A 10,787-nucleotide genomic window follows, 5' to 3' on the forward strand; every position below is an offset into this window, starting at 1 on the left:
AAACTAAACCAAGATCTCTTTCAATTTATTGTGAATCTTTGTCTAAAGAACACTCCGTTACAGGGTGGAAACATTATGTTTTTAGTGTATACTTTTTTATACAATAAATTTGCCTTGGTTAGCATTTGAATGTTTTATTTTTTTACCAAAATTCCCGTTCCAACTTTTTAATTCCCTGTTCGATATGGGTTTAAATCCCCCTTGATAAGAGTTCAAACTTAGGATATGCAGCTCCGAAGCACGTTACGTGTACTATCCTTCACCCAGCGGTCGATATAGTACATACATTTAACCCATATGCGGTCCTATAAAACAAATACTTGTATAGTGCATCTTCTCTGAAAGTATGTACTAAACGCACGGCCCTGAAATTAGGTGGGTGGCAGAAGTTTGTGCTGTTGCCAAGTCGGAGGACAACTCCATGTGTTCGAAGGTTTAAGAGAATGAAAGATCTCATTGTGGAGTTGGTCTGGGCCCGTAAAGAACTTTCGATTCACATGATCACAAACTCTGTATCGAATGGGACTCGAAACTGCCCCAGAGAGAAGTCTGTGACACTCGAACTAGGCAATGCAGCCTGGTTGGCGTTGCCACACAACCGTTTTTGTCCTGCTCTCGATTTGCTTTTCCTATATGTGGCATCAGCGCAATTCTGCCTAGCAGTCTATTTTCATGGCCGTGCATTTAATTGTTTCTTTGTCCTCAATGTGCTGTAACAGTTGTTAGTGTTGTTAAATGACATGGTCTGTGTATGCGATATTTACTTTGATATTTACTTCATTAAATTTACATTGACATTGCAAGTAACTTTACTACATATTTTTCAGGACTGCAGTCTCGTACATTGTGTTCAACCTTTTAATAGGGATCATAGCTGTGTTCACAGTGTATGTGTGGATTGGAATGCAAGCACCCACCACTTACGATCTTCCGGAAATATTTTTCTTTAGCATTGTGTACGAGGCAGCTTCTAAAAATATGGGAGAGCTTCATCAGCTGTGGGCTGCCCTGACCTTTTTTGTGGTCACTGTGGCAGGTCTCTCCAGTGCGGTGAGTAAGAAATTTGTGCATTCATTATTGTATATACAAGTGCGATACAAAATTTATATTCTGTATTAGTAGGTGGAAGTTTTCAGTATCTGCCAGACTGTGGGAATTCAACAAGCCTCGTTACTCCCTGTGTACAATAAGGAATATAACCTTCCTTCCTAACAAGTATAACTTAAAAAAATATTAAAAGGTCATGAGAAGCCATCAAGAACTTGTTTGAAAGTGCTCTTTAAATTAAGTTTTGATAATGTGTTACAACTGTAACCTGTATTTTCCTTTTTAACACATTCAGTTGATCACAATTTTATGATAATTAATATGAATTTTTGATCAATGTTATATCTTATCTTGCATAAAGTAACTGTGAAAGTAACTCGGTTACTTTTTAAACTAATAATAATTGGAGCTGAGTTACTTTCTGAGCAAGTAACTTTTCCAAACACTGGTTAACATACAACCAGAATTATGCTTGCTCTCATAATAAAAAGTGGAGAGACAAGAAAAGGGCACCAAATAAACAAGAAAAATCTCAAATTATAATGCAAATATGGATAGAAATAGATTTTCTTTATTCTTGGCTGAAGTTCAGTGTATTTCTGTCTCTCATCACCCTATAAGTAAGTTTTCACTGCATATATATAGAAAATATCACCATGATCTACCTTGTTGTTGTATTACTGTCAACTTTACCACTTTTCTATATCTGATTATCATTGCTTTCAGTGTTAGAAAGCATATCGTTGAAATCTTGGATACAATTCTAGCAATCAAAACTTAGATGAGAGTTCATTACTAATTTTTTACTGTGTTTCAATATTACTTTTCAGATTGCTCTGGCATATACTGTTTTAGCAGGTTTTACCATTGAAACCAAAGAAAAGTGGGTTTGGTGGCATGTAGTAGCTGGAGGATGCATTGTGTTCTTCATTCTTGGAATACTCTGTATGGTTCCTGTAAGTATTTCTCGTTAGGCTGATGTCTAACTGTAGATTTCTTATCAGTTGTTGTGAAAGAGCTATAAAAGCATTGTTGGTCAAAACTTTCAAATGCAAATCTGTTCAGTGGTGGATCCAGAAGTTACAATTCGGGGGCAAATTTTTAGAACCGCACCAAGAATCAATTCTAACCTATACTTGCACTGTTTTATGTAAATAACACATACAGTAGAACCCCGGTTTTACATTTTCCCGCATTATACATTCAATCTTGATCCCAAAATTGCAAAATGCTATAAAATTTTCCTAAATTTTACATTTTCCCCTATTTTCGTTGTTTGTTTTTTTTTTCAGCTTGTTCCCCTGTAGCACTGTGAACAGGAACCAAGCAGACTTCCATGTCCTACAAATTGTTTTGCAAAATTAGGGGTGCAGGGTTGGAATAGATTATTATTATTGTATGTCACACCATAGTTCCTCTAATTGCCATGGTAAATTGAATGATCAAGTGAATAAACAAAGAAACAGAGACCTATTTTCTCAAGGGGTCTTGAATATGATCCCCCTTTTGAGGAAAAACTTGGCAGTAGGCAGATCATTCCTATCACCCTCCCCATGGATCTGTCCCTGAATCTGTTAGGCCAGGTGACTTCTTGGACCATTGATTCTTTCGATGAACATTGTGAAGCCCTAGAACATTGAGGCGACTGTTCGAATTACACTCAGAGTAACTGCAACAAGAAAAATGAGCCATATACAGCTGAGGTGTTGATTACGAAAACTGACAACAGAATGTGTGAAACTGGCCTTAACCACTGTCACATAAAATGGGTCAGTTTTGCCACTGTGTTGTATTTTTTTTAGTCACTTTCCTGCATCTTTAGGCTAATTACATCAATGAAGATAAATAACTATATGAATTTGAAGAAGACAGTTACAGAGGAACAGCCGTGTCGAGGCCAGGACTCCAATCTGGAACCTTTGATGGCAAGATCGAGAGATATCACTCCAACATGCTCTGCCACCAAGACAGCTATCATTGTTATTGATTTTACGCAGCATTTATGGTCAGACATTAAATTATCTGAACCTTATAAATCTGCCGTTTTTATATTAATGTACATATTGTCAGCTACATTGGAAAAATATATTTTTAAAATTTCAATTTAGTTATTACAATCAATAGATTGTCATTAGTGACGAACATCTAAAAACTGTCAGATGGTTGTTGAGGTTTCTCTGATCAGTGGGGATCAAAATGTATCATCAAAAAATAAGCCTCCATGAAGTGAAATACTGATGGCTAGGTATCCTAACATGTTGCAACTACTCTCAACCCAAAATTTACTAACATCCTTAAGTGTTATACTTGGATTCTTATAACATTTTTTGAATGCCAGTCAAGTCTTTTGTGAATGGTGTCGGTGAGTTGCAGAAATCAAATACAATCAAGTAATTATGCTAAAATGTCTTAATTCCAATCAATATACTGTTTATATCTTTCGAGAATATTAGTGTCTCAGTTTGTATGTTTTGTAAGTACTTTATGTAAAAATTTAACAGAAAAACACAAATAAAAACTGATCACAGCAATATATATTTCAAAAGTCGTATAAATATAGTTTCTACTGTGAAATGTAAAACAAAAAATTGCACAAAATGTGATTGTTACAGCATTTACAATAAATTAAGACATATTTAACATCAGGCAAAAAAATTATTTAATGAATAGTGTCCATTTTATTTGTAACAGTATCATATACTGATTGAAAACAAACAATAATAATGTGCTTATATTGTTAATGTTAACTCATTTCCATCAGTCAGTTTACTTATCTTCCTACATCAGCATATTTTGAGTATGAAACAGGTTAGGCAACTTCAGTGTAAATAAATACGAAGAAACTAGTACTCACTTTTATCCTTTTAAGCTGTTTTTTCTGTTTCTCCTTATTTATATACTACCGCGTCTCTCTTTTCCCAAATATGAATTTGATGTAAAGTTATGCATTTTCAATGCAATATAATAGTTTGTGTTTTTCCAGAACTCCTGTTGAAATTTATCGAATCTTAGGATGTATCTATTATTTATTTTCCTTGCCAAAATATTATCTCCACTATTATGGTGAAAAACTTTGTTTATTTCCTCAGCACCAACTGGAAATTATTCATATGTTTGAACACTATGCAGTTAGACGAATAATTATGATGACGACAATTCTAGAACTGATAGCATTTTACTGGATTTATGGTAAGCTTTCTTTAGGATGACAATTTTGTAGTTGTAATTCGGATGAAATAAATATACTTGTGTGAATGAATTTAATGCCTGTTGTTTTTGCTATCTGCAAAGCTTGATAGAAACTTTGTTTTATTCATTCTGCAAAAAAAAAATTACAAAAATCTATAAATTAATTCAAATGTTTCAATACTTCCTTTGTGTTATTATCAAACTAAATATGGACATACGAGAACCAAGTTATTATCCTAAAAAAGAAATTGACTGTTATTTTATTTGTAACTGTACATATCTATATCTCAATTTTACTTTTAACTGTACAAAATTTTGATTCAAATTAATAACAGGTAAATCATAGACAAGTTCAAGAAATTAAGAGATATATGTGCAAAAATATCTGATTTTCAGCCTAACCATCATTTTTTTAATACTTTGCAGATAAATTTATAAGTGTAATTTATTAGCATTCACTCAACTTCTGTTCCTCCTTCGTAGGTTACCAAAGTTTATATGAAGATCTTGAATTTGTGTATGGACAGTCTTTAACACCAATCTGGAAAATATTATTATTTATTACACCAGTTCTCCTAATAGTAAGTATTCCTTAGAAAAATGAAGTAGCCTATTTCTCCTTTAAAATATGTACTGAATCACATTGCAGCTTTAGTATTCTCAAATACCGGCATTCAAACGATGCAGCAAATAGCATCATCAAAACACCGGTCTCTTCTTTATCACCATCTGTCAACCAGCCCTGATGAAAACTTCAGGATGGAGTCGAAAGCTCTTAAAAATGTCTTTATGTTATTTGCTATGTGTGGTTTTTAGCAATATTGTTTTGAAATGTTTGTCATTATTTGAGTCCTTGTAAACATGTTAAATACAAAGATTTTAATTTAAATGTCTTTCAACAGCACATTGTGACTTAAACATATTCTAATTCTTACAGCCGGACCCTGTGGCCGAGTGGTTAGCACATCGAGCTGCAACGCCAAAGGTCCCGGGTTCGAATCCCGCTCGGGCTTGGTTGTTTGTTTCATCAATTTCATCATTTCATCACTCATCCCCATCTTCGCAAATTAGCCAAGAGGCACAAAACGCAAAGTAAAATAAACTAAATCAATCAATCAATCAATCTAATTTGTACATATTGTCACAGAGGTTTTATGAGATATCAATACTTTTTAACTTTTTCTCTGTATGGTGTTTATATGCTGTGTAACGTTTATTTATATATGATCTTGGCTATGATAATAGGCAGAGGTATGCAGGCCCCCAAAATTCATTCCAATTCCAACTTTAGTTTTTTTTTTTTTTTGCAGACTTTTGGAAATTTCTTGGAAATAGCAGTTTTCATTTTACAAATGTGCAAGCAATCACTTCAGGAAAGAAACAGATGCTCATGTACCAATATTTGTTGGAATTTTATGACCAACACTGGCTAAAAATTTCTGAACTCTGTCTCTCATGTAGTCTAAATATCCTGGAAATTATGCAAAATGCAACAAAATTGTAAGGGAACTGGATATTATGATTAAATGATTATCTCATGTGAAAAAGGAATATTTTAAAGCAAAACCATGGCAGATTGCTGTAGTATAATGGAACACTTACAAATTAAAATTATAAATATTCTGAAGTACTTTCAGTTGTTCAAATTTCAAATATTGGCAAACTGGTATGATTATCACCATTGATATCAATGTCAGCTCAGCCCTAATATGTGATAGAATGTTTTGCAGAAACAAATTCTTTTAGTTTTAGGAATTTTCATTGTACTGGATAAATTGCTCTGACATTAGCGGTAAAAGTCAGACAACTGTAACAAAGTATGATGTATGAATTTTGTTAAAGGTTATTTTTCAGTCTATAAACTCCTTTAATTTGTGTAAATTTTCAATTTTCCTTCCAGGTCATAGAAATCTGGTCATTTATAATTGAACCGTTTGATGGTCTCGGCAATAAAACTGATCCTATGTGGCTGTATGTGACTGGCTGGGCACTGTACTGCTTGGCGTGGGCACTTGTGGTGTGTACAGCTGTCAGTAAGATTTACAATCAGGTTGAGCTAGGACTCAAAAGGGTAAGATAAATGATTCCATTGTCCTTTTTCATGATTATAGAAATGGGCAGGATATTTTAAAATTTTAACTTAAGTCACAGAGCGACTGTGTCATAAAACATTCAGTGGGTGGGTAGAAGATAATGTTGATAAATTAGGATCGGTAGACAAAACAGCCTTACACAATGTACTCACTCACCGGCACTCTATCTAACTCTGCTTTTCAATTTTCTCGTTTATCTCTTTCTTATATTTTTTTCTGCTTCTGTGCATATCTCCCTTTCCCTCCCTCTGCACTATTACCACTTTCTTTAATTTATCTTATTTACCATGTTATCTCTACTTCCATAACACTCCTTTTTATTCCTAATTATCTTCATTTTCCAGGCAAATCAAGAAGTTGACATAAAAGCTGAAATTCATTTCATTTAACAGATACTTTACATGCTGGTCCCTTCATCAATTTTATCAAATCTTCGTGTTCAAATTATTGCAGTGAACCCAGATATCATTAAAAAGTCATGTAAAATAAGAAGCAATACAGTGCAATAGAAAAGAGATCTAAATTAGATTTGTACTTTGATTGTTATTCTATATTCCAATTCATCCCTATTATGATGAACCTAGAATTGTACAAAAGTAACATTTAAAAAGATAAAATGCATATTGGGAAGCAAAGTAAGATCTCTTGCACTGCAGACAAGAGTTTAACTATTAAGTTTAATTAACACTTCTTTTGCAAATGACTAGAAAGATTAGAAATACAGAAGGTTGTTTGGGATAGTATATACAAATGAACTTTCAAGACCTCATGAAATGCTATGCCACCACCACTGGTTGTGTTCTATCGAACCACCAGCATTGTGGACTATCGCCCTACATCCGGGTTTCCATTGCTGCAAACTACTTTGGAGAATGGGCATGGGAATCCTATCCCATTCCTCTCTACAGGCTTTCTGAAGACTGGGGAGGATGCAATGTGTGTGGACGGCAATGTTTCAGTCATCATTTCAAGAGTCCGAATGCACAGGCCTTTTCAGCAGAATGTCCTGAAATGGGATAACAAGGATCCCGGTTTCCTCGCTCCATCTGCTGATAAAAGCAGAGGGATGTTTGGGCAGTATGGCTTGAGGCTTTGTCCATATGAACGTTGAGTGTCCTTCCTCTCCATATAAACAAGGGATGTCTAATGGATGACTAAAAGCAGGTAGCATTCACCTTCACATTTCTGACCACCTTAATGTGTGAGCAACTTTATCACATTACCGAATCCAGAGACAACCATGAAGGCCCTTGGAAAAGTGTCTTAGAAGTAGTGATGAACAAAGTTGCTTCACCCCCCTTGCTATTAGTGTTATTGTAATCAACCGAATGTGACCACTGCCAGTGAGATAAATGTACGCTTCATCCATTGTGACTAGAGTCCTCAACTTGAACCCTGCCAGGTGTCTTTCATAGAGTTTCCTTCAGATGATCATGAGTTTGGCAATGAGGAGGTGGTGCACGTGGGCCTTAAGAACACCCCACTGCTCAAGATTGTTAGGGATGGCTGTGTTTGCAGTGCAAGGAGCCATATGCACCCTCCTGGCCATGTCACGTTGGGTTGGGGAATTTTCCTGGCATGCCAAACCTCTCGAAGCACAACAGGTAATACTTTCACGGGTGCCTTTTGTGTGTGAATGTTTATCAACAGGTTCCTGTTGTTGCATCGTGACACTACTTTTCACAGTTGTTTTCCCGATGGTCAAACTATTTTCCCAAGACATTTTACTATTCGGTCATATGAGAAATTTGGATGGAAAAGGGTCATGACATAACCTTTCCAATAATGGTTCACTTTTGGTGCCATTTGACAGCTAAGTGCATGACACTCTGGCACAATCATTCCAGCCCAATCCCACAGCTAGTAATGGTGTCACAAAGTCATTCAGATTTATCAGAACATCCTTCTGTAGAACTCGACCTGTAAAAAAAAATATATGTTTTTTTGAAATTTTGTGAAATATTTATACATACATCAAACATTTAAAATATTCTCACGACGACTTTGTAATTCTTACTTGAAATAACACACTCATGTTATTTTCAGAGATTTCTGGAAGCTTTAAAACCATCACGAGACTGGGGACCTGGTGATCCAATTGCTCGTTATGACTGGAAGCGTTGGAGGAATCGCTCAATCAATGATGGTTTAAGAGATTTCACTTTGAGAAGAAGAGGAACAAGAGATTATACACAATCTGTGAGAAATGCAAGTGCCCTTCCGATGCCCACTTCGGCTCCTTACACCACTACGAAGTCGATAAGTGGCTTCAGTGACATCCCAGAGGAGAGGGATTGCAGCCCATTCACACTTCAGCCGAATGGTCATAATTCATTGCAGCATTTCCCCAAAGGCAGATACTGGCATGAAGTGATGCAAGCAACAGATTAAGCTCATGCTATCACATCAGGAGCCAATACAAACCTCCAATACAACACAGTGTCATGAAACGTAGAAAAATGATGGATGAGCGTACATGCATATGTTAAACATGGTGTTCGTGAAACTGTGGTACATTAGTGTTTTTTGTTAAAATACATTACTGCATTTTTATACATGAAGTGCCTTTTCAACTAGACATTCAAGCAATGATGAATAAGTGAAAAGTTGAAAACAGTGAATTTGTATTGAAAGTTTTATCAACCTTTGTGTGTGTGTGTATGTGTGGTGTGTGTGTGTGTGTGTGTGTGTGTGCATGCTTTTCAGTGTAAATATTTCTTGGTTTTGTTGCATAGGTGTTGTTAGAAAGAGAAGAGGTTTTTTTTAATACATGTTTTACATATATTATATTATCACTATGTAAAAAAGTTAACTTTTATAATAATTTAAATATTTGCAACATATAAAATTTAACACTTACTCATGAGAGCCAATATATCTGCAGCATTAAAATGCAATCATTAAAAAAATTTGCACATCTTGGTAATGATCACTTGGTGATCTACAAATTTCTTTCTTTTAATACTACTATGAAAATCTACATAAAATACAATACAAATAAATAAAATAGTGACATCTTTTTATAAATGCATTCATATTCATGTACTTCACATATGCTAACAATTTAAACTATTGTGAGCTATTAGCACTTAAATAAATCTTGGAAAGTATAGCTTCCAAAATAAATCCTACAAAAGAATCACTTCTGATACTTGAAGCACCTGATGATGCAGAATTATTAGGAATGGTGTGGAAGATTCGTGTAAATTCATCATGAGAAGCATACCTGTTGCTAGTGCTTACAATCTGATTTTTTCATCCATGAGGCTGAGCCACAATTCCAGTAGTGCATATTGTATTTTCACTATCAAATTGCTGAAGGTGGCAAATTCTGATGATCCAGTATATGCACACAGTAGTATTTTAACCTTCTGTAACCTAGCATGAGCAGAAAGAGCTGATTTGCCACCTTCAGCAAATAAGCCTTGTTTGAATTTTGAAAAAACAATGAGATTTGCTGGAATGGTGGTTCAGCTTATTAGATGCAAAATGGATGCTTTATATATAATATAATATATTATATATGTGCAATATTTAGTAACATTAATCCCTGGAAGTTATTATAATTGATTTCCAGTTTGAATATTATTAAACATTCCTTACAACTTACTGTAAATACAGAATACTTTTTGACATTTTTATTAAGCCTACTAAAGTATCAATCTGCAAATTGTATGCATATAATTCGTTATAAAAACATATTTTAAGATTTAAGAGATTATGTTTCAAGTTTTAGTAAACCTAGGTAGTAAAATTTGAGCAATGACCATTTAAAATATGTTGAAAGTCAACAAGCTCTACATAATGCAAGCTGAGAAATATATAATGTTTGGTGAATACTTAGTGCATCCACAATAAGCTTCTTTTAAATATTTCACAAAAGTGAATATTCCATGGAAACTTGACCTAAATTTCTTGAAAATCTAGCAAATGACAAATAAGTTAATATTTCTAAAATTAAATTTGCTTATTTTTAAATTGGAATTTTATAACAAAGTTTATATTTTTTTAAAATCAAATTTTCAAAAATTAGCTGAAAATCATTAAGGAAAATGCAAAAGTAGTTACTTTTGCAAATGTTTTAGCAAACTACATGTAATGCTATGTTTTCCGTAGTATTGTAATGTACAGTTGCAGCTATAGTATACTTTACTGTTACAGGACATTCCTTTATTTCAACCAAAGCTTGAACTATAATATTCAAAGTTATAGCTGGAAACGTAGCTTTGAATAAATCTCATGTGACAAAGTGCCTGGATATCAATCATCAATATTTCTTGCTCATCCCAAAACTGAGCACAACTGTAATTTTGAATTTTTTTTGCCAAATTTATCTAACAATTGAGTAAATATATGATACCAAAGGGTAACATTCTCTTCAGACCCTGACATGTTGCCTCTTAGAATGAAAAACTTGAGTTCATAAATTTATATTAAATACTTATGAATGTTCATAGG

The 10,787-nt window shown here is 34.2% G+C and overlaps 1 protein-coding gene across 3 annotated transcripts in view; it reads left to right on the top strand.

Annotated features, from left to right (window-relative positions):
• Positions 1 to 8,984, top strand: part of LOC145998927 (sodium-dependent nutrient amino acid transporter 1-like) — a 137,734-nt gene extending 128,750 nt beyond the window's left edge. For all 3 annotated transcript variants that reach the window (XM_083135718.1, XM_083135720.1, XM_083135719.1), the window contains 6 exons: positions 828 to 1,050; positions 1,878 to 2,003; positions 4,137 to 4,236; positions 4,720 to 4,817; positions 6,137 to 6,307; positions 8,376 to 8,984. In XM_083135718.1, coding sequence (XP_082991844.1) covers positions 828 to 1,050; positions 1,878 to 2,003; positions 4,137 to 4,236; positions 4,720 to 4,817; positions 6,137 to 6,307; positions 8,376 to 8,720 — 1,063 coding nt within the window. In that variant the 3' untranslated portion in view covers positions 8,721 to 8,984. The remainder of the gene's footprint in view (positions 1 to 827; positions 1,051 to 1,877; positions 2,004 to 4,136; positions 4,237 to 4,719; positions 4,818 to 6,136; positions 6,308 to 8,375) is intronic.
• The last annotated feature ends 1,803 nt before the right edge of the window (positions 8,985 to 10,787 follow it).

Source organism: Lepisma saccharinum, chromosome 14 (genome assembly GCF_977018435.1).
Source record: "Lepisma saccharinum chromosome 14, izLepSacc3.1, whole genome shotgun sequence".
In the NCBI taxonomy this organism is placed as follows: domain Eukaryota; kingdom Metazoa; phylum Arthropoda; class Insecta; order Zygentoma; family Lepismatidae; genus Lepisma; species Lepisma saccharinum.